Source organism: Aptenodytes forsteri, unplaced genomic scaffold (genome assembly GCF_000699145.1).
Source record: "Aptenodytes forsteri isolate BGI_AS27 unplaced genomic scaffold, ASM69914v1 Scaffold10, whole genome shotgun sequence".
Lineage (NCBI taxonomy): Eukaryota > Metazoa > Chordata > Aves > Sphenisciformes > Spheniscidae > Aptenodytes > Aptenodytes forsteri.
The window spans coordinates 1,260,296-1,287,522 of NW_008794117.1; the positions used below are offsets into that span (position 1 = coordinate 1,260,296).

A 27,227-nucleotide genomic window follows, 5' to 3' on the forward strand; every position below is an offset into this window, starting at 1 on the left:
TGCCTTGGGCTCCAGGCCCACGTTGAGCTTCGCTTCCCTCCCAGTGGGGTGGCTGGGGCAGGGCAGGGGCGTACGCTAAGGTCCACTGCTGACTCCTGCCGTGGCTCCCCAAGCCCAACACCTTCAGCCCTACAGTCTGTCCCTTTCTCTGCTGTTTGCTTCTAGGGGCTTCAACCTGGGCTGCTCACCCCTGTAGTCCCAGCCTCTCCTGGTAACTCCAGTCCTCCACCACTTTTTCTTCACTGCTACCCACTCTTGCTTTCCAGGCTCCTTCTCCCAGTCAACTCTGCTTCCTCCCAGCTCCCAGCCCACCTCTCCCAAGTCATCTCCACATCTGGGATGAACATGGCTGAAGCCATGGAAAGACAGAGCAGCTAAAGAGGCCAGCAGGACCTGCCCTGTGGGCGTACAGGAAGAAAGATCTTCCAAAGGCTGGGTGGTAGCGTGATCAGGGAGAGCAGAAAAGAGGCATGACCCTCACCTCGAGTCTCGTGGCAATCAGACGCACCTTGGTACTAGAGGCCATGAGTCAAACCGTGGTAAGATTAAGGTTTTAATATGCGCAAACTAAAAAGTATTGCTCAGTCTCACTATTTAAAATGGTGGATCTGTTGCAAACTGCTGGATTAACTCCAAACACTTCCGTAAGACACGTTTGGTTTCATCCCCTTTATAATAGTTACACTGGGATTTCGCTAAATAGTATGCTCCTCAGTGGTGCGTGATTCAGAGCCAGATTTATAAAGACATTTAGGTGCTCCTTCCCACTGATTAAGGAAGTAAAAGCCTAAATTGTTTTAAAAATCTGCCCTTGGGAGCTGCCATGTGTTTCTGGGCACCCAAAGCACTTGAAGATTTACTGCATCTAAAGACCCAGTGAGGATCAGAGAAATTCTTTGCCAAATACAAATGGCAATGAGACATACTTTGAACCGTCAGAAGTGCTGCCTTTAATTTTCTTTTCTAAAGATCAGTGTCAATGAAGAATATACTGAGTCTGGGTTTGGGGACCAAACTGCAAATTGGGTCTAATGCTGCTGCCATGAGACCAGCTGTTGTCTCCAGCAGAAGCCAGACCAGATCTAAATTAATGACTTGGTAGCACATTTCAGTGACATTTCTCCTGTTGAACTGGACCTTATTTGACACATACCTTCCCTGGTTTCCGTGGGCTCAGAGGAGAGGTAAGATGCTGTGCCCACTGAGAAGCAGAGTGCTGGATCCCAGCTAGCCTGCAGGGACTGTGTGCAAGTGTGTGCACACCAGCACTTCTTCTTCAGCCTTTGACTTTAACTGTGAGCTTGGGCTTTTCATGCCTAGCTGGTAATGCTGGGCTCTCTTAGATACACACATTCGTTTCTAATGGGAAGTTGGAAATGGAAGATGCTTCAAGATACTTGTGTGATTTTTTCTGTTTGATCTGATTAAACTGATTAGAAGATGTCACAGAATCAACAAGCAAAAAAATGACCTTTTCAAAGACATTCAATTTGTTTGAGTCCATTAGGCTTACGAGAATAAATAAAACCTCTCTTAATGCTTCATAGTATCAGTAATACCCCAGAAATTATTCCGCACTTAATGGCCAATTTAAGAGCATTAAATGCTGTTAACAATCAATTTACTAGGTATTATTGTGCTTCTGTTTATAAATGTCTAATTATATAGGTCAGATTTGCTTGTAGCGTGTTACCTTTGGTAGCCAACTGCAGTCTTCTGACTCAGCGCAGTAAAAACCAATTGCTTTATAAACCTCTCCTAAAAACAACAGCAACACCGGCGTTCCCATACAGCTCTCTAGGTTTCTGCTTTGCCATCAGCATGTGTCCCCCGCTGTCCCCTCCTCCGCACCATCCCTGGGCACGGCCGCCCCTCTGAAAGCAGGTAATGAGGAGGGCTGGGCTGCGGCGGAGCGGGGAGCGCCACACGCCTTGGCAAAGGCTTCCCATAAAGTTCTGTCCTCTAGCTGCAGATACGAACTCAAGCTGGTCGTGTGCACAACTCCAGCACGCTGAGCCCACTACCCCTCGGCACAGCCAAATGTTTCAGCAGCTGCCCTTTTGTCCTGTTTCTTAAATAAACAAAGAACAGATACAAATTAATGACCTAAATTTATGGCAAAACACACTGCCTTCCCAGAGCAAATAGCCTTAAAAGAACAGATGTTAAAATAGCATTTTGTACTCACAGAGAGAGAAAACGGCTACTGTGCAAATGTAAAAGCTCAGGATATATAGAAAAGAGTATCTAAAGCATCTAATTGTGCCACGTCGCCTCCCGCTACACCACAAACCCCATAACCTTCTGATGGTGCCTTGTACAGAATAATTATCCTCCCTGGGGCATTCCCCAGCCCTTCTTGCTTCCTCGTACAATCCCAGTAAACTTTCTCCTTTCATTCCTTTATATTCCTTTTGGAGATGAAAAGAGCAAAATGATCATTTTGCCAGCACGTTAAATAGCGACTGGCAATCCGATGCTGTAATCCTCGATGTAATTTAGCCTGGAAGAATTGTGCTCCCGCAACGCACCATCTCAACAAACCATTCCTTTGAATTACCTCTTTGTCTTACCCCGAAGGGTGCATTCATTACGCAGGGGAGATTATTTCTTGCTAATTTTTTTTTGCTGAGACTTATCTTGCCAACGCCTATGTTTAAGCAATTGTTAATTATACCGAAGTGCAAAAAAAAAGTAATTAAGAGGGACAGAGGCTTTGGGAAGAGGGCACTTATTTATTTATTTATTTAGGTGCAAAAACAGAGGGAGACATGATCGCGCGCGGGAGGCGAACGTGCCTTTCGGTGGGCGAGCTGTCCCCGCCATCCGGCGCTGGCGAAGGCAGGAGCGAGCGGTGCCGGGTCATGGCGAGAGGAATTAAAAGGCATCTCCGCTTTCCCGCCCAGCAAGTGCATTCTGTTTATACTACACCACATTGTATTTCCAGTCTTACTCAACGTTTTAATATACATTTTCTTGTCAGGCGTCTTGGCAATCGGGTACACGACTTGCAAGATGGACTGAGAATTCCACAGGTGGACTGATTAGTGGGTGGCATTTCTGAGCTCCAGCAAGCTGTTAGCATTATGTCTGTTTGCTTTAGGTACAGATGTGAAATGATTTGACAGTCAATCTCAAAGTGTGTGTGAGTACTTGGGCTTTTTTTTTTGCTTTTTTTTTTCCTTCTATGTCAAACTCTTCTTATATATACCTTCTAAATGAGGATTTGGGCAACGCATCAGCTGACAGTGCCTTCCCGGAGCAACGGGCTGTTCTGCTCTTGATGCATCTGAGCAACTTGAAACTAATACTGGCGTGCACTGAACGGCGAATAGACCTTCATGTTGATGAGGCAAATCCTGCAGCACTTAAAAGGAAGCTATGCTGAAGTGTCCCATGTATCTCCGTCTTCAAAGTGCAACACACTGGTATGTCAAACTCTTCTTATAATACAATCCTTATCCGTCTGGTTGTCCATTGAAAAAGCATCCCCCCCCGTCCCCCCCTCCTGTAGCCAATCTGGATGCGTCATGCATTATTCAGGAGATATAATTTGTAAGTGTCAGAAGTGGCTTTGGTTTTTTTTCCTGTTCGCTCGTTTGAGGACCACAGCTGTTGCGACCAAGAGTCCTTGCCGGGCACGGGGGTTATCCCACCGCAAAGGCGAATTGTTTCCTTTGGGCAACTTGTCCGAACGCAAGTTTCCTTAACAAAGCCGTAGTCGTAAGCAAATGGTGTTTGACAAGTGGAATTTTCTGTTGACTTGCTCATTTCATTTCCTTCTTTTGGCAGAAACACTTGGAACTTGATTTTCTTGCAGTTACTATGAGCCCAGAATAATAACTCCTAAATCAACACTGAGGAGGTGGAAAGGTACAACAACACAAACACTCAGTAACAGTCAGGACAGCGACATGGAAATATGAGTTGACATGCAGAATAACCACAAGTGGTGCATAATTTATTGATTGCACCTTGTCATGGGAATGATGAGCTCTCAGCTAGAGGAATTATATTTTATATATTTCACAACTTTGGGGGAAAAATATAAATATTATATATACAAACTGCATATACAGTAACTAATGGATAGAGCAAGATTCCTATTTCCAGTTAGTGAAAAAGTTGTGTGCATCACAAGGCAACGTTGTCTGGAGCCGGGCAAGCCCAGGAGAGGGGAGGCAGGAGGGTGGCGAGGGGGGATGTGGTTCTGCAGCACCACTTAGCTGTTCGGGTGGACGTGGTTAGGTTAGAGCCACTCCAGTGTTAAAATTCCCCAAATGTTGGAAGGCAGATGTATTGTATCATAAGCACTGAGCTTTAAACTTGCCCTAAGTTACGATATAATATTTCAGTTGTGAAATATTATATATGTGAACCTGCAGAAAACTGCAGCATAAAGCAACACGTGAAGAACAGCGAATTACCCTGGAAAAGTAGGGTAAAAGGTCTGAGAAGTGTCTGTTTCTTAACTCCTTTAAAGCTTTCAATCAGGCAGATTCTCGAGCCTCTCCGTGGGTAGGCACAACCCAACAGCTTCACTCTCCTCGCCTCATGCTATTTGTTTTCAGCATCGGGAGAGCTGCTTGCTCCCCGGCTGGGGCTGCCCCCCTTTCCAAGCCATTGCTGTTTCCTCCCTGTTTTAATCACTGGGTAAGCAGGGCACCGGCTGAAGTGGACCGTTCCCTGACTCGGGCAATCGCACAGAAGAGGAGCCACAGCCGCAGCATTGTTTGCTGAAGGACGGTGGCTAAGTCTCAGGCTGGGCGGCCGGCAGGAGAAGCACAGCAGGAGGACCACCGGCCGCTCCGCCAGCAGTCCTGACTCGACTGGATGGTTGAAACCCACAAAATAAATGCAGAAGAAATCCAAGCATTTGCCCTATCTAGGTTTCATCCTATAGGAGCAGGCTAACAGGTTAGCCGACTGAAAAATCAGTTTCCACTACTTTAAAGAAATCGATCTTTCCTCTTTCTGCATTGGAAAAGCATGTAAGTTCTTTGATTTCTGCCGATTACCTACTACGGCACTCGATTTACAGCCCTGGAGTCAAAGCTTTCTCCGAGTAGAAAAGCTGTTTTTCCAAGTGCCTCTTTTTCGGTGCTATGAAGAAACATGTCAGAGGAGACACAGTAATGCACTCCAAATGAGAAACAGGGACTCGGCTCAGTACTTGCTGGTATCAGCAGCAGATTTGTCTATATCACCTTCTGCAGCTAGGAAAGTTACTGCCGTACATTTGCCATTTAAGTTGTGAGCTGGTCTCATGCTGCTTAAGGAACAGCTTAAGTTGGAATAAAAGCAGCTTCATCGGAAGAAACCAGTAACAAAGCCTTGGGTACCATGAAATCGCAGCAGAAAAGTGCCCCTCAATATTGCTAAAAAGAAAGAGCCTTCAGCAGAAAGCTGGTGGTTCTCCTCTAGAGAACGGCAGCCGCTGCCTGGGCTGAAATGCAGTTTCGTTTAAATGTGCTCAGGGCCCATCCTGGTTATGACACACACTTTGCTTTATTTTGCCCCTCCAGACCCAGAAATATGTTTACCACCCTGCTCCAGGCAATATATATCTCACCATTTCCCATGATTTACAATTAAATCTTATCTCACAAGTGGAAATAATTTCTGAGCTGTTTATAATGTGAATGTGATGGAGACCTATGACTAAATATCTCATTTATTATTTTGCATTAGTCTTCTGACTTTTTATGAGGTTTCTCTATGTTAAAAATAGAGAACGCTTCTGTTAAACACATATTTCGGGTGACCTTCTCAGAAAAAGAAATTACCAGGCTGAGTACACCCAGATGTGAATCATAAGGAGTATGTGGAGGGCTGTGAAAAGAGGCGAAGGCCCCTGTGCAGATGCTGCTGAGGGCTGCGGCAAGGGAAACAGGGCAGGAGGACGCTGCCTGTCCCCCTCCCTGGCCGCTGCAGACGCACCCGCCAAGCAGCCGGCAGTGGCTGACACACCTCAGCGGCGACAGCACCGGGGTGCCAGGGGTCTCTCTGACAGACATAAATTCCTCATGAGAACTGGGTCTGCCTTCCTTAAAGCAGCATTATTGACCTTGGCAGCCAAGGACTTGATGGGTAGGGAGGTGCATTTAGTGGGTCCCCAGGAAGGAGGGGAGCTGAGGGTGGCAGTGCTTTGCTAAACACCCAGGCTTCGCCCCGCTCAGCCCGTGGCGTCCCTGGCGCATGGCTGGAGCCCAGCTCCCTCCGCTCAGCGCAGTCGTCTCTTGCTGTGCTGCTTATTCACACATCCCAGCTCGCTCCGTCTAGCTGCCTGGGTACCGATGCCAGGGAAGCTGAAACACCGCAGGCTTTGCAAGCCCACCCAGACCATAGGCTCCAAAGTGCATACTGCTGCCTCTTCCTCCAAAATTAATATCTCAGCTAGCTAAATTAAAGCAAGCAGGGTTTCACCCAGGCATGTTGTGATCACACCTCCAACTTGCAATATAGACTTACCATGTAAACTGCTAAGCAAGGTACAGTGCTCTCCCAGCAGGAGAAGACAATGTCTGCCTGCAAGGAAAAGAGGCTCGGGGTGGGAGAGCGTCCCGCGGAGCCCTTCTCCAAACACCGGGCACCTGTCCACGCCGACACAGGAGACCTGGCACACGGAGAGAGGGCTGCGTCAAGAAAGACGTTGCTCACCTGGAAAGCAATAAAGTCAGAGGCACTAAATGTGTTTTATAAAGGAGGCAGAAACCACCGCAGCTGGGCAAGGTGGGGCAGGGAGGTGGAGCCGCAGAGCAGGCTGCCGCCGGGGCTGAGCTTCCGCTGGCGAGCCCACCACTGCAGAGGAGGCTGTCCTCGTGTATCCCAGAAAAATGGCATATTTGAGGATTTTTGCGCATCTGTGCAGAGCTCAGCATTTGCAGGTGGGTTGTTTCTTCTGCCCAGCCGCTCGCTGCGCCTCTGCAGAGTGCTCTGCAACGCAGCTTCATCTGTGCCCGACGCGCTGGTGAGGCTGTTGGGTTTTTATCGCTCTGCAACGCAGCTTCATCTGTGCCTGACGCGCTGGTGAGGCTGTTGGGTTTTTATTCTTTGCTTCTAAATCAGTAGACTTGTTACCATTTTTTAAAAGTGTGAATAGCTGCAACAGAAGCCATCAATTAGCACAAGCAAACAGGGCCAAAGTCCTTCCTTCCTCCTCCCCCACAGCATATTGTGAGGAGGGCTGTGCTCTTCTACTTCGGAGGCTGCTGGAGAGGCTCTGAAGTTGAGCGGTCCCGCTGCCGCCTTTGCATCTGCTCTAGGACGGACAGTACGCTTGACGCGAGGGAAGCAGGATGGGCTTTCAGCACTGGCACAGGGACAACGGGAGCGAGACCAGCTCAACAGCAGCAGCAAAGGAAGGCAATTTTTTTCCCCTTTCTGTTCCAGAGAGCCTTCCAGGGCTAAGGGAGGTTGCCAGAGGTTGCCTGTTTTTTTCAAGCGCCGTTCCCCCTTCCCAGTGTTCAAGAAGCTGCAGAGGGAAGCCCCTCCAGCAGCTTTGCTTAATTACCCTGATCTGTGGAGAGGCTAGAAAAGCCTCTCTGCTGAATAGTTTGCAAACCGGACCGTGCGTGCCAGAAAATTTCTGTTGATTAGACGATGCAGAGTATTAATTAGAATATAGATTATATGCAGGGGCTTTACCATAAGTTTGCTGCCATTTGGTCCAGGCACGTACATTTCTTGCCACATTGCTTTTTCTCCCAGAAAACCAGTCTCATGGAGCCAGCCCGGCTCCTAACACAGTCCCCATCCAGCAAGGAGGAGGCCGACTGTGTTCCCACTTGTGAGTGAGAGCGCTGGTCCTTACCAGCCTTCAGAAGGATGCTAAGAATTAGAGCAGCATTGACCAAAATCCACCGAAACGTGCAGCTTGTGGGTGAGACCCACCACGCCTGCCCAGCCCCTTGGCCGGTGCCACCATGCTGCAGTTGGACACCGGTCACCAGCCAAACCAGGCATGGGAACTGCAATCGGGTGGCCGTTGATTTAAGTGCCAGCGTGCACTTGGCACGGGCTCTCCCTACTCCCTTTTCGAGCCACATCAAATGCAACCTCCAGGGCAGGAGGGTTGTTCCAGCCACTGGTCGCTCTGTGTTTGCTGGGGCCCTGGGAGTTGTGTGTCCAGTCCCCTTGGGTCATGCTCTGAGTGGCTCTTTCCAGGTGCAGAAGGACATCTGGGATGCAGTTATTACTGAAAAAACATAATAATTTTTCAGACCACAGGGCAGATCAATAACCTCTCTCACCTGCTACCCTTGCCGACAGCCACAGGTCCTTGAGGGCATGGTTCAAGAATCCTATATTGGGCAGTTTGGGAAACATGTGGCCCACGGGGGACATTTCTTTCCAACCTTTGGTTGGCTTACTTCCTAAAGCATGATTTATAGCTGATTATCCATATAAATACATATTTTTTCTTTCTGTAGCCTTTGTATGGTCTTCCAAGAACTGGTACCTTGTGACATAGAGTTCCAGTGGTATATTACCCATGCTTGAAGAATATTTTCTAGTGCTGATCATGTGTAAGTAAATAGAAATTAGTGTCTCATACAGAGTGAACAGGAGCACAGGCTTATCTTGGCTGTGCTATTCACTGCCTTATATACTTCTAATGTGCCCCTCTTCCTTATCCTACTTCTAAATTAAACAGTCATCCTGTTTTTCACATCTCTCATTATATAGAGGTCTTTCCATATGTCTAACATTTGTTTGAGTGTCAATACATCAGACCACGGAACATGCTGATTCACAGAAATCTCATGTTCTGCAATGACCCAGCCTTTGAAATCTGCCTGCATTTTTAAAAATCTGGCTCAGATTTTGACTTATCAAATGTTATCTGACCACCTCTCTTAATCAGGGGTTGCTAGTATTGCTTTCAAGTCAGATTTGACCTCAAGCATTCACGCTTGGTTCATACTCAAGTTTATTGAAAACAGCAACTTTATTCAGCTCTTTAAAAGGCAGATAAACATTCCCCTGCCGTGTTTGCAACTTGGAAACGTCTTGCCATTACCCCGGATCACGGCTCATTTAAAAGCAGGCAAACCGGCTGCTGCCCCTTCTGAAACACCACCTTCATGACCAAGAGCTGCAATGCCTTCAGATGTTTCCAAAACCACTTCAGCCCCGCAGATGTCATGCTTCTGCAGCGCAAAGCCATTGCCTCGTGGCGTTAGAAGACCTATCGACAGCTGCTCATTTGGTAGCACGGGAGATGCTGTGGTGCGGAAGCAGGCAGCCGGGGCGTCCCCGCTGGTACTGGACTTTGCTAACTTGGTGTTCAGTGTGGGTAGAGATAAGCCATTTCAGGTCCCACGCAAAAACTCAACTCTCTGTAGAAAACTGGCCAAGGAAAATGGCATCCGTCTTGCTTAATGTTTGCAACCAGCCTGCTCTAGGTGGTCCTGCTTGAGCATGGGGTTGGACCAGATGACCTCCAGAGGTCCCTTCCAGTCTCAACCCTATTGTGATCTGTGACTCTGTGATAACCCATCTGCCTCCATGACTCAGCCGGTCACAGCAGCTTAATTAACGACCAACGCTGTAGAGCCATGCGCGCTGCAGAGCTGTTGTGGGTCTGCAGCTCAGGTTCACCACAGGGAGGAGAGCTGCGGCCCGGGTCCTGCCGCAGGCTCATGCTCTGCCCTAGTCGCACCCCTGCGGGGCTGCTGGTACAGCAGGTCCCCCCCGGGGCTGGAGAGGGCACCTCCTGCCCCACAGGATTTACTGCAGGACCTGAGCAGAAAGAAACAACTCATCTGTCACATCCTCAGCTGAAAAACAGCTGTTGCTGAACCTAAATGATGCATTTCAGCATTACGCACAGGTAAAAAAGTAGAGCCGTTGTGAGCATGGCTTTGCTCAGGTCCACACACACTGCGGCACCGTGGTCAGACATGGATTGTACTGGGACCGCAGAGGCGTCTCACTGACCCATCCCTGCTCATGGTATTGAATCTCCCCAGCTCAGTCTGGACGTTGGAGATGCAGAGGTCCCTGGCCCAGAGGCCCCCCCCCATCTTTTCCACCGTGCAATTCCCTGAAAAATTTCACATCTCACTCCCTTTACTTCTAACGTTAACCGCGAGGGGTCGTGCCCCCCCCTGCACCGAGGACACATGTTCATCACCCCCTGGTTGTTCCTTGTGATCCCAATGTTCAGATCGGCATCCGACCAAATAGATCGAAACCCAGGAGGTTTCCTACGTGCCAGTCCTCCAGCTACTCTGCAGCATAACCCACCCTGCCTTTCATGAAGCTTCGATGTAAAATGTCCCTGGTATCATTTCGTCCCCTTGAGAGCCTCTACCTGTTGGCTCTTTTTACATTTCACAGACCAGTGGATTTATTTCCCGCTTGTCTTAGCCCCATACCTTACTCATGCTGAGCATCTCCACCTTCCTCAGACAGCAGCCTTCCAGCCCCATCTTAGAAACCCATTTGCTCTTTTAGAAAAAAGACTTCTCTATTAATTAAAATAAATTGCATTTACTTTTACTGGCCAGAGATTGCCGCAGTCACTGGCTTAGGTTCATCTTTATGCTCAGGCAACTGATTTGTATTGTATTGAAAGGTTTTGATCTCTTTTCTGGGGGCCTGATCATTGACCTCTAATACAAAGCTCTGGTTGAATGCCATCCCTTTGCTGTTTTTAAACAGTTAGGACTAGAGAGGGGATGGTTCAGTGCTCAGGACACCAAGCGGCAACACAAGGGACCATGCTGCAATTTCTTTTCTGGCACCGGCTTCCCGCAAGGCTTGGAATGGTCACCGGGTCTCTTTGGCTCTGAGCGCCCCAGAAAGGGCTCGCCAGCACAGCTCCACCACCCAAATGCGATTACAGCCCATTGCAGCAGGCGACAGCTTTTCCTCGGACATCCTTAAAAAAACCTGCTCCCCGAGCGTAATGATCTAACCCAGGAGAAGAATGTTTTACCCCTCTAAATGCAGCCCCTGTTAGGCTGCAATTAGCACAGGTACGGTGACGAGGGGCGTGAATGATGTCAATCCTTTTTTACCGTCGCCGCTTGCCAGGTTTGCATGGAGAAGTTTTGCTGGCGTAGCCCGGGCCAATGCATCTCCGAACCTTATGTACGAGGGACAATAGGCAATCCAGGCCTCACAGACTATTTAAGAATAAACTCCAGACTGTGAGCTGCTCAGACATCTTGGTTGTCGACTGCATATAGGTGCCATCCTAAAACTGTGAAACTGAATACCCTTAATTTAAAAATTCATGCCCAGATCTGTGCTTTGCCCTTCATCCTTGCATTTACAGAAGGCTAAATCGAGATCCCAGATTTTACATCCAAACGCTGAAATGTTCACAATTCAGACTCCTGAGAAGGCTTACAGACAAGCACATTTTAAAACCGCATCGTGTAAACTGTTTATGTGCTGAAGGAAAGCCAGGGATTTTGCTAATGACAAAGAAATTGTTCTCTCCTCTGATAGCTGAAAGAATTCCTCTAATGACAATAAAGCCCCTGCCTTTGCAAATTTGCTTTGGGTGGATGGCAAGATTAAAGAACATCCAGCCCAGCTATGATTTTCAGATCGCATAAGTACCTTAAAAAGTTGCTCATTATCTAAAGAGACGCCTCTTCCCTAATTGCAGTGCCACTATTATGCGAGATTAATTTTTTTTTTCTCAAACCCTTGTCGACGGTAAAACAACGTTTTAGACTCGGGAGCGAGCCCCACTTGGAGAGGTAGTGTTTGCTAACGGAGATGGGGGCAGGTGTGGGTCCCCCCCCGACGGCCGCCCGTGCCGTGCTGCAAGGACCGCTCTGCTCCTGTCCTCGCGTCACCCCGCCACATCCAATCTGCTGCCCCAAATCACAAACGGGAATGAAAAGGAGCACAAAACCCTCAACTGGGAGGTGGTTACAGAAAAAGCTGAGGCTGACACTGAAAACCACGACAGCCCGGACCGACGACTCCGACAACTTGCACGCACGGAGAAATGTTTGTTTGTTTGCTTCGCCTCCCACTTCCTCCCCTTCATTCAGCCCTGGTGCCGTGCCAGGGCCCAGCCACACGTCCCGGTGGGACAGGGCACCGCGCCGGAGGGGGAGCGCCAGCAGCCCCCGCTCACCGGCAGCCGGCTGACACAACAGCTCACCGGCTGGGGAAAACTGGAGGTTTGCCGTCGCCGTGAGAAGTTCGGTACAACCAAGGCTGAAAGCATCCCTGCCCAGCCACCGCAGCAGGCAGGGCAGGCAGGGGAGCAGCCTGCCTGTGCCAGAGGCTTTCCTTCCCGTAGGGATAAAGGTGGAAATGAAGCGTCTTTCTTGCCTGGGTGTGTCAGGTGTAATTAGTCCCAGGGGCCAAAAGGGCACCCATCAAATTGCTGTGAGCAAGGTGGCCGCAGCACCCCAGGGCCGCTCCTGTCACCTTGGGACAATACGCGGCGAAGACAAAGTTTGCACCAAGCCCCCTGAAAGCACTTGTGTCTCCTGCCCTTGTCCAGGCTCCCGGCTTCCACCAGCATCAGCACCGCGGCTATCGGGGACCCACAGCTCACCCACATTTGCAGGTGGCCGTCAGCGTACAAAAGGGGCTCTGGAAAGAGATTGTAACCCCCTTCTATCAGCTTTTCACAGCATCAGTGTTATTAGGGCAATACTTTATTGGGGTTTCCTATTTCTCTTTGAAATACTGAAGTATAAGATATGCATCCATATGTATGCTTGAAATTTCTGGGAACTCCGTAAACCTTGTAATTTTAATCCTATTATATGGTTTATATTTAATTGATTGCTAGTCAGAGATGAAAATTTCACAGATCTTCTAAAAGAATGAATATTTTTAATCAGCTCATTTAGCTAGGGAAAAGAATATGCGTCCTCTCTCTAAACCAGCATTTCACAGTGCTGCACAGGTTCCAGCTACTGCAGGAGTCGGTTACCCCTCAATAAAAAAAAAGTTGAGAATTAATCCAAAGCTAAATCAGTGACATGATTGTATTCCCATTACATTCCACTTAAATGCATATGTTTACAATATCCTTTAATAATAATTATTATTAAACATAGTAAAATACTTCCAAACTTGGCTCATGGCATCATTGTACTTCTAGTGGAAAAAAAATTATCTGAAGCCTTGTCAATATGCCACTTCCTCCTCCCCCATCTTTTAACAGAAGCAGCCTCCAGTGAAATAATCCAAGCTGTGTTCAAGAAGTTGGCAAGTGGGTCCAATTAAATGTGGTTTTAGTGTATTCTGGCATTTGCATATCTAGTTTGCCAAGAAGTAATGTTTTAGGAAAAAAAACACAAAAAAACACCATAAAAAAAAAACAACCCACAAAAAAACCCTGCATTGGTCCAGACAGAGTGGATGGTGTGATGCATCGCTGAACTTTGTCCTACGAATCACAGAGATTTTTAAAAAAAAAAAAAAATCATTTTTGTCTCAACTATTGCCCCTTTTTGCTTGACAGGCTTTACAATAATCTGTATGTCCTATAAAAGAAAACATACAGAGGGAATATTAGAAAATTAATGCAGCAAACTGAAAAAATCAGCTTTAATATTTAGTGAATCATTTAAAAACTTAAATCACAATGACCTTTATTTCATGGAAATATTTAATGCGTTAGCAGAGCCGTTCTCTAGCTAAACAGTGATTAAATAAAGCAGTCCATCAAAACAGCGCCTGTTCTCCAGGACGCAGAACTGAGAAGTCAATCGTCGTCAGCAAACGATCGTTTACCGCTGCTGAGAGCGGTGCCTTGTTTTTGTGGCTCCTTCCTCTCCCCTCACTATAATAACTGCCACCGTCTCTCCGGTACCCCAGCCTCCGTTTCTGCTATGCCGGTGGGTTACGTGCCGACCCCCAGGCACAGGAGCTCTAACGTCCCAGTGCCATTTGGCCACCATTTGTGGGATGGCACTGAAGGGCCACGGATGCAATCCCTCATGTCCTTCCCCCCTCCAAGCCCGAGCAACACGGACAAAAACACCGGCAGAGGAAGGATGTGTGGAAAAAAACCCCCACCCCAAAACCCCCGCAAGCCCTAATCCTCCACGAGGCTAAGCGTAAAATGGTGTTTAATGTATACTGGCCAGCCCTTTCACTCACGTATTCCATAGCCGGGACATCCTTGCTACAAAGCAAGGAGAGTTAATTAATAAAACGAGGCAGCGTGGGATTATATGGAATCTTTAAAGCCTTTATCAGTTTGCCAGTCCATTAGTGGGGCTGCATTCTCCGCAAACTCCCTGCTCCAATATGTGCAGCAGAGCAGTTAATTTCTTTTGGACTCGGTGTATGGCACCAAGCTGGTTTTTTTTTTTCCATCTTTATCCAAAACAAACTATTAAATAATCAACAAATAAGAATATTTAACCCAAAATAATGAGAGGAACGATCGCTCGCCTAAAAACTATAAATTAAAGCTATCCAGTCACAAAAGAAAGTTGAGTCATCCATTAAGCAACAAAGGAGAAGGAAAAAATAGATCGCACTCGGATGTTTTTGTGGCGTTGGTTGCCTTGCAAATGTGCCTAAGCCGAGGCCCCAGGAGGATGGACGGCTGGAACCCAAAATCGCTCAGAGACCATCATCAGCTTCCAAAATGTTAGAGTACGCCCCCCCAAAAAGAAAACAAAAAGACGAAGGCCACCGTGGCCCTCTCTCTGACCAGCGCGTAGGTTAGGACCCGGTGTTTGGAGCTGGCTGCGGAGGGGGAGCCTTCACCCAGGAGCAGCACATGGCCCGGAGAAGTACACCACGCGGCTGTGGTATGGCAAAGCCCGGCGGCACCAGGGGCCGAACCACCCAGCACCGGTGCCGCAGCATCCCTGTCCCTCCCCAAAGAGCTGGGATGAGGGGCGGTGAAAGGACCTCCCGGTGCTGCTGCCACCCCATGGGGCTGGGAGCGCTTCCCTCTCCCTGCCCGTGGGGAGAGCAAGGGGGCCATAAGATGCCACCAGCCTCTGTCCTGCCTGGCCACGCTGACCCCTGCCCTGCATGGCTGCTGTGGGCTCGGGCAGCAGCAAGGCTTTCCGTAGGGCTGCAACAGAAAGCAAACCCCACTTTTAGGAAGCTCCGCTCCCCTCTCTGTTCCCTCCTTCTCCTCATCCCCCCGCCAGCCACGCAGAAGAGCCATGTTTAAAAAAGTGGTGGTGGGGTTGCAGTGATTTCCAACCCCCTGGTTGTACTTCTCGGAGTAGTTTTCTTGTGGATGCTGTGCTAACAAGATGCTTGACAGGCACCAGGCTGCACGCTTGCAGCCATGCCGCCGCCGGCCGAAATTCACAACCTGCTTCCGAGTGGCGCAACGGGCAAAAGCCTCGTTAGCGGTGTGTGCCCGGGATGGCAAAATGGTCTCCTAGGGAAAATGGGGCTGGGGAGGTGGGAACGAAATGGGGCAGTCGCAGGAGTATCCATATTACCTGGAAAAATGCTACGGCTGAGGTCATTAGCCCCCTTCTTATTTTTCTGAATAAATAACGTGGACACAAACCAGGGGTTCCAGCAAGTGCCCACTGAAGACCACCAAGTATCTCAGGAAGATTTGTGATGGAACAAACACTTCCGTAATTAATTTCTGCCCAGAACCCCGGGATGAACTTTATTTAAGCATACACCTCTGGGATTCTCCAGAGGACTTGAAAATTATTTTCTCTCACAATATACTCTCACAAATAACTCTGGGAGAACACGTTCAGCTCCGATCAGCCAACAGCAGAAAGGTGCGGAGCCGAGCCTAACGTCAGACATCAAACATGGTGCACAAAGGGGCTGGAGAGGTAGCACAGAAGATATGGTAAAAACACTCCAAAATACCAAACCCTGCATCTAGCCCCAGGATAAACATGATTTTCACTTCCTTTTTTTATGTTTTTCATCCTTCTTTAATAAGTTCAGCAGCTTTGAATGAGCCACATCGTTTTACCAAGCAGCGTCAGCCACGGGCTCCCCATCCCCAATGCCTCATTCAGTAGGAGGGCAGGAGAAAGCCAGGGACCTCTGCTCCACGGATGGGGTCTCGCACTGACCCAACAGTGAGACTTCAAGTGTGGGCTTCAAAAGCGGGATTCTGCCATCTGTAAAGTCATGAGGAGGAGACTTTCCTTTCTTTGTTAAAAAAAAAAAAAAGTCGCCTTTGAGATGAATTAAAAATGCTTCATCCTCCAGGACTGCACCAGGAGCGAGGCTCACAACCTTGCCGTGGTATATTGCTTCCTTTCTAAGACCCAGCAAAAAAAAGGAAAAAAAACTCATAATGCTTTTTGTCCTTACTAAGAATCAAAGTGGTGTAGAAAAGAGGCTTTATACCTCCCATTCCCATAGTCTGATTAATGTGCTCTGTCTTTCAACATGTGCTTTCCCTTAAACCTCATTTTTCTGTAATTTCCTTCATTCTTTTAACAATGTGCTTATCCCTCTCCTAAAAAAAAGCCATTATTTACAGATGTTCCCTCTCTCCTCACCACATTCGAGTCCAAAGTGCAGGCTCCTCCTCCTTCTTCTAAATAAAAGGAGATAAGATCGGAGGTAAGATTGTTTCAAATGGTGAGCACCGATATGAAATTTTAGCAAAACATGCTAAGCCGATGTCTTTGTAAATAATTTTTTTCTGCTCCAGACATATTCCTACCCTGTGTGGAAGTAACAACAGCTAGCCAAAGGAGCTGGGTATTTCCAAAAGCAAAATTTTGCCTGCCGTTAATACAGGCAGTTTTGGACCGAAGGAATGTGGCTCAGCCATGAACGACTGTAGGACCTATCAAAGACTCATGTTAAAAAAACCCAACGCATTAAATGGTCGTGCTTTTGTGTGTGGGAGCTCTGAATCTAAAGAGCATCAACCTAAAATAGAAGGCTAACATTAGGATGAGTGCTAGTCATCTACTCACTGCCTTGAGAGTGACTCACATGTAGTTCACGTCAGGTAGGTCCCAAATCTTCACATCTCCGCTCGCCCTCGGGCTCGTGTTCCACGAAGAGGGGTTGAGAGATCAGACCCTTACATTTATTGGATTTTTTTAAAATAGCATTGCAATACAGCACCCAGATATCCAGCTCCAGACCATCCAGCAGCATTGTTAGTTCAGAGCATAACACTTTAAAACCAGCTTATGCCATCAGGTACTTCTGTGACTTGCACATCCCTCGGCCTGGAGCAGGCAGCGAGCGCTCCCGTCTCCATTCTCTGCTGAGAAAGGGCGAGCACGGTTGTTTTAATGCCTTGTTTGAATCACTCCGCATTATCCAACGTCTTTCCAGAAGCAGTGCTTCAGTCATTTTCAATCCCTCCAGCAGAAGCATGCCTACAAACCTGCTGTCGTTTGGGGATGAAGGTACTTTTTGCCGAGGGTGCTCACCCGGCAGGCTTGCTGGCCAAAGAGTGGGGAACTGTCCAGCTTGGCCCTACAGACGGCCCCGGTGTTTGCCCCGTACCCTCACCCCGACACAGCACGCTCAGGCTGGAAGGTGAATATGGCTCTGCTGTATTTTCTCTGCTTGGCAGGAATCCCACCTTTTCCTCCAAGCTGCAAACTTCATGTTATGTATTAGAGAGAATAAAAGAGCACATTAAAATTAGCACGCATTTAAAAAAAAAAAAAAAGCTTGATCTACTCTCATTTTTAACTGCTGGTTATGGGCTTTAAAAGGTCTCCTTGCCGAGATTTTAAAATGCATGGGTTTCTTGATGCAAATTTAGGCTAAGAATAACAAACTTCCTAAGTGAAGTACTGCTTTATGCCATTTTTTGTCCTCACTTTTTTGGAAGTTTTCTCTCTGTGAGACTTTTCCAATCGTTAACGAAAAAGAAATACATTTACGTTTATCACACTGAATTGGGCAAAACACAACTTTGTGTTCACCTTGCGTCTCGGGAGCCTTTTCTTTGAAGCATAGAGTAGCAGTCTTGAGAAATCCTTGGAAGTAAGTCGCAAGGAGTTATCCAACACTTGCAGAGGTACATTGGTCTGTCTGTCAACAGGGAGCCCAGCATTCATGTGTTCATTAAATTACATCCTCATAATTTAGAGAGAGATGTACGACTCTCTGTTTCTCCAAAAACTAAGAATTGCCTAGTTAGTCTCAGCTTGCTAAGACACAGATCTTTCTTAAAAGTCACTCAGTCATTTGAAAATAATGAAATACTGGTATTTATAGTGTTTTCAAGCTGTCATACATATAAACCTGAAAATCATCTACGAACAGAAATCAGATTCTGGATAGACGGTGCCAGTCAAACTACATTAAAAAGAGAGAATAAGCTACAGAAAATGAAGACCTGGTAGCTATAGCCTATGAAGATAGGATATGTTTCATTAAGATTTTAACTATATTTTATCTCTGTGTGAATTTCCAAAATTATCTCGACATGAATCCTCACTAAGTGCGAATACGTGGCAAATGCAGTTGAAAATAAATCATATCTTGTATGATAAACCTCTATCAGTTTCAAGGGGTTTTATTTATAGATAAAGTACATTTTTAAAATTGTAAAATGTATATTGGGAACACATCCAAAAGTTTATAAAAAGTAGCTTTAATGCTAAAATTGAAGACAATTTGACAAAAGCCTAAAATGTAGCATCGAGGGGGGTTTTTATTTTCTTAATAGCTGTAAATAAGACTTAACCAAAATGTATTTCGGGAAGGTTGTGAAAGAAATATTTAAATCCCTATCTAGATTTACATCCAGATACAGCATATAGCGTGCCATAGAGCTGTTTTGAGACAGTTAAGCCTTTTAATATACCTCCTGTAGTACTGAGGCAGTAACATATTGCTTTACCAGTTAAATCCTTTCGGAAGTCATGATGTACATGTAACTTGCTCTCTAAATATTTTACTAATTTAAAGCTGGGTTTCATGCACTGGGTTGTAATGGCTGGGGATGTGCTGTGTAAATCCCTATCTGGCATGTTCCGGACGTGGCATAAAAAAATCCTTCTTGGTGCTCAGATTAGCGCTGATAACTGCAGGAATCACAGGCAATAGGTTGCACAAGACCACGTCATGTTGGCTGCTACGTAGGAACACTAAACACGTCTTCTAAAGATCTTTAAGGAATAACTGAGGCTGTGATTTTGATGCACACCTAAATAAAAATTAGCAAGTAATTTTAAACTACTTCCTCACGTGCACACACATATGTTCATACACAATATGCATTTTAAAGCGCAGTGCTGAGTTTAAGAAATACCAAAACACTCCACTTTAAAACGTCCTAAAAAATAATCACCAGCTGTATTTTGTAATTAATCATTTATTTGTTTCCTGCGATCCCAAAAATCCCCGATCACATGGAAATTTCAGCTCCAAGACTAGACTGCATACGTTCTCCCTTGTAGCCCCAAGCAAAAAGGCTTGTGAGAGCCAGGCTGTAAAATCTCAAAAAGGAAAGAAAATTTGGCCCCACGATAACAGCCGTGGTACAGGAGAAGCCCAAAGTCTGTCCCAGCGAGGGGAGTGTTTTCGCACAGGGGTGAGCACTTGTGGCCCCCTGCTACAAATGGTTAGTGTTAAGGGGTTATCAAGAATGAAAACCGTGTGTGTTCTGCACGAAGGCGACGGTGTATTAGTGGAGGGACTGTCTTCTAAGGAAAAAAACCTGGAAGTAAGAAACTAAATCAAAGCAAAATGAACCTGAAGATTATAAGCAGACAAGCTAGGTAAGTTCTGCTAGTCTGAAAAATTAACTAACCCAAGACATTCCAACGTAGGAGAAATACTCCCGGTCAAACATGGATTATTTTTGAAAAAAAAACCCAACTTTTTTTTTTTGGCAAACGTCTCTGTCACTCGAAACCTCTGCAGCATTTGCCGTCACTGTCACAGTTAAGCCTGTACCACCTTTGGCTTTACTGCTGCCTGGCTGTGCAGAAGACTCACCCCTCTCTTGCTCTGGCAGAGCTGGGTGAGCTGCGTGTTATTTGCACGGAGAGCATTTCGATGTGACAATCGGTTAAAAGTAATGCTTCTTTTTTAGCCTACGAGACTAAAATGGATAATCTTTCTGAAAAGGACGTAATCTCTCATCGGTAAGACCCATTAACAGGTTAAGCTGAATTTTATCACACTAGCAGGAGCTGCTGGCTGTAGGTTTTAATAAGCAGGGCTCTTCTTCCTAGGACTACCTTCATTTGCCGGCAAAAGGGAACATTTCCACCTTCTGCCCAAAAGCATTCGTACAAATAAAGAAAGAACTCCTCTCTTACCGTCCAGAAAATATTTTTTATTACCAAACTCACTGTATTTAATGACATGATTAAAATATGAGTGAAGCGCAACAAAAATTAAACAGGGACTCCTGAACTAGAGTATTTTGGAAGAGCCCAGAAGATTTGTGCATCACTTTTTCCTCCCTTTAAAAATATCAGACAGTTCTGTTAAAATTCACGTTTACCATCCCAGTAAAAAAACCTTAATGCGTTGGTTAGATTTCTTTAATAAAAGACCGTATTCTCCGGAAATATTTCCGTTTGAAAATCACATGGACAAATAGTGTTAATAATGTGTAAGTTTGAGAACCCTGCTACGGAGGACCACATGACAATATTTTAGAATCAGTTTTCTAATTTTAGGGCATTTTTGCAGACGTGAAACATATTTCACCTTCATTCAAAGTGAGTGGAGGGAGCAGGCAGAAATTTTCTCCCCTTCCAAGTTTTCCTCAGCTACAAATTGCTGCAGCACCGTTGATCATAAAAAGGGGGGCTCAGGGTTTCATTTTTGAAAATAGGCTGGAAAAATGTATTTTGAAAGTTATATATTAGGAGTCCATTAAAAAGTTAGAACATTTGATTATTGTAGAATTATTTTTGGGGGGGGGGGGGAAGTCAGTCCACCGACGACAAATCACTTGATCCATTATCCGTAGAAGGAAAGCAGAGGGTACGCTGCGGCAGGGAGAGAAAATGGTGGTCTCCTTCCCGAGCAGGTGAGCCAGCACGGCTGCTGGGGTCAGGTAGCACAGGGGGAAAAGGGAACCTGGTCCCTTTGCAAACTGATTTTAAAATTTTATTTAGGCTTCCAACAAGGCGATGCCAGTTTTGAAGGGATATGCTGGTTTCACTTAGGCTCAGCAGAAGTATATGGGATTGTTTGGTATTCGCTTTTACCCTAACGCAGGAGAGCAGGAAAAGCAATGAGGATCCCTTCCCTTCCTTGGCCAGAAAGTTTCCTTCTAAACTCCTACCCAGTTCTTCTTCAAATTGCACCTAAAACACGCAGAGGTCTCAGTGAGTAGACGGTCTGTAGAATGCAATACCTGATTCAAAAGTCTCTGTTACACCAAACCCCTAAACTTGAGTTTAGAGAAATCATTCGTAATTAAAGAGTATTAATCTGTCACAGGCAGTGGTTAAAAAAATAGCCGAATGGTATATTTAGCATGTTCCCTGTGAGTCTTGGGCTGGAAGTACTCACAGTTAGAAAGTGATGACTATCACCGGTCAGAGAAAGTCTTCTGAAACTGTGAAGTTTAGAGCATACAGTTTCCATTCCCGCAATTTGCCTTCGACCATCATGGCAACATGAATGGTGAGGATTTTGTTACCACATATCCTCAAGCCAAATAAATTGTTCTCTCATGCTTCATTACCTAGGGACTGTACTAAAAAAGAAAAAAAAAAGAAAAAAAAAGAAAAAAAGTTACAGCTATTTAGATATGTCAGTACATAAACCTTATGGAGAGAAGCAACGCACCCGAGTACGTTTCATCTTTTCATTGAAGAAACACTTTGATAGCCACGAGCAAGTGTGTGCTGCACATGTATAGACCATCTAGATAAACCCCAAAAGTATAAAGGATATTTTGAATTATTTTGTCATTAATGGCTAAGTTATGTTTTCTGTTACCCTTCTGAAGAAGGGCTCCTTCTAAGCCTAGCTTCATTTGGGAATCCTTGAAAATCTTAATGTTGGAGAACAAATGGTGAATCTGCCTAGAGCCACATCCAACGCTCATCAGCTGCACGGATTTCAGAACTGCAATATTAGCCGTTTTTCAGTCTCGACGATACTTTAAACCGTCTTAACTACAGATAATATTCTATCATATGAAAGCCTACAGAAAAGGTCTGCTGCTAGAAAAAGAGACATCTATGCGGCTGAAGACGCTAACATCGACAGAAGGAAATGTTTTCAAAATATCTGTAATAACGCAAAAAAACCCCAACCCCAAACGCAGCAAATGATGATTGAAAATTGTTATAAAGAATAAAACAGTGAAAAAGATCATTTTGGCTAAGTGCAAACTACCGCAGATGTAGGAAGAGGAGCAGAATAGCGTTAGGCACCGAGATTCACTTGGTCAAGGCACAACTTCAGCTGTACCTAGGCAGATGACAAATGTAATGAAATGCTTAAATTAAGATTATTTTTTTCCCCCTTCGAGTTGGTCCTGCTGTCTCTGTTCCAGACTTCTAATTTAGCTCTACTTTCGTATTCCCACCGGGCTCTGCAGTGCTGGTCTCGTTCCTAGGATGGAGCGGCCTCAAACAAGAATTCTGGGTATATCCTGCAACAAGCACCTAAACCAGGTCTTTTTCAAAGGTTTCGCTAAGCTGCGTTTTATTTTTTTTAAAGAAACGTTTAGTCCGTAAGAGAAATCCCCGAACGGATTTAGGATTATTTTAATTTTCCTCTGTAGTCCAGACAGTTTTGATGTATTACTGGTATTTTGGACATTTTGACTGCCTGCTGCAACGTTGACGGCCAGTCAGTACCCGGCCAGCGCTTCAGATTAAGTTGTTGCCTTCTGCTCTAATGTCCTGGTAGAGACTGAATACAAAAGAGTGAGCCCGAGAGAGCTCCTCGGGGTGAAATTAAGCCCAGAAAAGGAATTGTGTGTCTGCATAGGTATTTGCACGGTAGCAAAATTTCTGGAATTTAATAGATTGCTTCTGCAAGTCTTTGAGGAAGAAAAAAATAGTAATAATAAAAATCCCTCTACAGAATGATCGAGAGCTACACACACAGAAATGCTTTCAAAACACAAGCATTTAATTTTTTTTAAATGTTAAGTGAGATGTAAATATGTACGTTAGCAACAAAGTGCTCAAAAGCATACTGAAAACATATTCCATACACAGTTAGCAATAGAAGTCTGTACAAAAGTAATAAAGTTACACATTATAAAAAATACTCCGTAACTATAATTTAAAAGAGGGAAAAAAGACAAGGGAATTGATTTCTCAGTTCATATAATTTATTGCAGTTAGCACACAGTTTAAAAATTCACCAACACACCAATAGTACAAAACTAAACAGCATTATAAGTTATTCCCCCCTCAGGAAAATAAAACATACTATGATTGTCAAAGCTAGATGTCAGTCTAAGTTTTAGAACAAAAGAAGAATGTGAAACTAAGGAAAGGAAAAAAGCAATCACTCACGAGGACCACAAAAAAATCCAAGAGAAAGTCCATTTTCCTCAGACACTGATTGTCTTCTCTAACTTAAGAAAAGAATGTAGTTTTAAAACCTAGAAACTATTCAAGTAACTAAAGATAACGCTCCAAGGCCATTTTCACAGCTTTTTTTTTTTTGTTTTAAATGCCATTACAGCCAAATTAACACACATTTGACCAAATATTTCCAAAACAGTCCAGCAATACACAATGGAGTTTTCCATTCAGTATCTTAAGCACAAAAATAGGCTATGTTTACAGTAGTTAAGGCGATCAAATTTTAAACAAAAGCAGAGAGAGAGGAAAAAAAAAAAAAGGGGAAAAAAAAAAAGGAAAAAAAACAGCAAATTTTCCATGCTACTCCCATAGACCTTATTTGTAAGTGCAAGACAGGAAAACAAACACTGTGCAAAATGCTTTTGACCTGCGTGCTGGTCATTAAAACCACACGTCAGGCTGCAGTCTCTGCTGCTTGGATACACATAGTCCTTCCCCTGCCCTCCCCCGGCCCCCCTGTCACTCAGGCCTTCCCAGGCCTTTCAGCCCGGGGCTTTTTCTTCTTCTTCTTTTTTTTTTTTTTTTTCTTTTTTTTCAGTCCACAGCCTCTTTTCAACGGGGGGGAAAAAAAAGAACGACCTATTGTGGTGGAGTGGTGCAGCAGGAATCCTACAAATGCTCATCTGGGGAAATGGACGCACCTCAGTTGGAGCTGGCGTGGGGTCTGTGCAATTAGAAGGGGTCTGGGGTTAGTAAATGCACACCGCACATGCAAATCTCGAAGCCTGGTTGTAAACATTCTTTTTTTTTTTTTTTTTTTCTTTTAAAATTAACGTAGCTAGATCGGCGACTCGTAGCTTAAGTTCTTCTCAACTTAAAGACAGTGGGAAAGTAAATTTAAATTAGATAAAATAAAAACAGTGCATTTCTCTTCTTCGTAACACCGGCATTTTCAACGGTGTCGGGTTTTTTTCCTAAGGAAATTAAATAATTTTCAACTCACTCGTTAAAGTTATACAATGCAAACAAAGACAAAAATATACTGAAAATCATGCATTTCTGTAGCGTTAATATTTACTTTTCAAGACTCAACTAAGAGCATCAACACAACCTGCCAAGTTCTTTGATACCTCCCCCCGGCCCATGTAATCAATTACAGTATACAATAACAGTAATTCACATTTTTTAAACACACAGTTCATCACTGCTGAAGCTGCAATATCCTTTTTCATCCCAAGCAAACCTTCACGTAAGACAGAGTCCCAGTGATCCCAGTGTACTCTCAGGGTTTTTGTTTTATGTTTTTGTGTTGGTTTTTTTTTCCAGTGGGAACTGTCAGAAATCCAGAAGTTGCCATAATAAGTTTTAAGTCAACCGCTTGTTTAAAAATAGATAATCCAGCATTTCAGAAATTTTCCATTTGGGTCTAAAAGCATTCAGGTTTCCAACAGCTAGAAAGGACTCATGCAATTATAGAAATGTAAAGGAACTGACAAAATTGGGAGAGGATTTCTACATTCAGATTTTAAGAGGAAAAAGATCGAGAGCTTAAAAGAACGCAGTGTTTTGGGGAGAATAAAGCCACGTCCAAATTTTTTGAATTGGAGATTCCTTAGAAGTAAAGTATCCGCTGGCTTCTATTCCGAAAAAGGGGAAAAATACGCTCCGTAATTTGTTACTTTGTCGGATTACCTCTACAGTTCATTTTTATCGGAGTGCTAAATTAGTGAATTATTCATGCTGCCTTAAAGTGCAAAAACAAGCTAATAGCCAAACTTTCAGTTCAAGGAAACAAGATTGCTTTTAGACTGTACCACAACTATATAGATTTATATATATATTATTTATATATATAAAAATTTTATTCCCAAAGTTCTTGTGAGCTATCTTCTAAGGTCCAGTCTCTGACAGTAGGTAAGCTCAGTGCTTCGCTTTTGACAGACAATGAGTTCACCAACTCACAGTGAAACTTCCGAATGTGTCTGTAAAGGTCTCCGGACTGCGTGAACCTGCGTTCACACCACTTACAAGCATGAGGCTTTTCCCGCGTGTGAACCACTGCGTGGCGGCTCAGGTTGTGGGAGTACTGGAAGCTCTTCCCACACTGGGTGCAAGTGTAGGGCTTTTCACCTGAATGAGTCCTCTCATGACGTTTCAAGGTGTACATGCAAGAAAAAGTCTTACCACACAACGAGCAGGTCGGGACATTGACATCGGTAGCAGGCTTGCTGCGGATCCCGTCCTGCTCTCGAAAGTGCGTGCTTAAATGGATCTGCAGGATGTGGGGGCTAGGAAAGACCTTGTTGCAGAGAGGACACATGAAAATTTGGCCAGCGGGGCTAAGTATGTTTGACACGTAAGGGAGCAAGCTGCTGTCCATGTTTCCTTCCACCTGGACTCGCTCGTTCTCTGGAGTTATCATTTCATCATCGCTTGCCTTGTCCTCTCTATCTAGCTCCCTCAAGACCGAATCTTCCCTCATCGGAGCCAGGTGGGCCGGCTCGTACTGTACCCTGTTATTAGTGCTCACACTTTCTTTCACAGTGCTATGTTCCATATCATAGTCATTAGTGCCAACATCACTCTCATCACAGGAAGCCTCTTTCTCCACCTTCACCTGAACCAGGCTGCTTCTAAGCATGTCCTGCGAAGAGAAATAAGAACTGTTCAAATTTTCAACTCCTGAAAGGCTGGACTTGACAGACAGGTCCAGCACGCAGTCAACATCTGCCGAATCCCTCACGGAGGTGACAGACCTCTGGGACAAAGACTCTGTTGAGCTGCAGGGGCTGGCTACTGTTTTTCCAGCTGCTGCTGCGTGCGTCTCTGCCTCTCCGCCAGTCTGGGGAATGCCTGCTGAGTCTGAGGGCAATCTCATCCACATGTTCCCAGGCTCAGCCGCCAAGTCCCTTTTGCTAGGCAGGATGTTCAATTTTTCATCTTCTCCGTCGTCTTCATCGCTGGGCAAGTCTCCTGGCATGTGGCTGCTGCCGTCGGAGAGGCTCTCCACTTTGTCTGAACAACTTGAGGCGTCTTCCTCCTTTTTTGTACTGTCTGCCTCCGTGGTTGCTTTCTCTTTCAGCTTCTTTTTGCAGACTTTGACAATGTCATACATGTGGAGATAACTGGCAGCTGCTAGCACGTCTTCAATGGGCAAGTCTTTGAACTGGAGCTTTCCTTCGTACATGAATTCAAGCAGGAGAGCGAAAGCTGGGGCTGTAACAATGTCGCTGTTCAGATGAACAATGTCCCTTTTGTCCAGCTGGTCCTTGTAAAAGAGGTGGAAATACATGCTGCATGAAGCCAGTACAGCTCTGTGTGCTCGGAACTGGGCATCTCCTACCAGAACAGTGCAATCACAAAGAAAACCCTGATGTCTCTGCTCACTCAGACACTGTAGCAAATGTCTACTGTGGTCAGGAAACTCCATACTGTCTTCATAACCTATAAGCAACGAGATTTTTAAAAATTAAATGTAGGTCGGAATCACAGAACTTACGAATCCAAGTCAATCCACTCTAAAAACCTCATATTTATATTGCCAGAATTCTGGTACTGACACCATGCAAAGATTATTTAACACGCATGTACGATGGCAACTCTTTTCCCGATCAACCACTGAAGTTACAATTTCTTTTCAGTGGTAAATAAGCCGTTCTAATAAGCGCATAGGTACATCTGTAATTTTTTTTAATCTATCACTGCTGTTCATAAAATCTGTTCAACAGTTTTTTTTTTTTAGGGAACTTCCTCCAGATTGCGTCCCTAGGAGGGCAGACCCAAAAAAAAAAAAAAATTTTTTTTTTAAAAGGTCTTTTTCATAAAAAAGCGGACCGC

The 27,227-nt window shown here is 45.2% G+C and overlaps 1 protein-coding gene across 3 annotated transcripts in view; it reads right to left on the bottom strand.

Annotated features, from left to right (window-relative positions):
* Positions 1-22,966: 22,966 nt before the first annotated feature.
* The window catches only part of ZBTB18 (zinc finger and BTB domain containing 18), a 9,189-nt gene continuing 4,928 nt past the window's right edge, over positions 22,967-27,227 (bottom strand). For all 3 annotated transcript variants that reach the window (XM_009276048.2, XM_009276025.1, XM_009276040.1), the window contains one exon: positions 22,967-26,834. In XM_009276048.2, the coding sequence (XP_009274323.1) occupies positions 25,252-26,820 (1,569 nt within the window). In that variant the 5' untranslated portion in view covers positions 26,821-26,834 and the 3' untranslated portion in view covers positions 22,967-25,251. The remainder of the gene's footprint in view (positions 26,835-27,227) is intronic.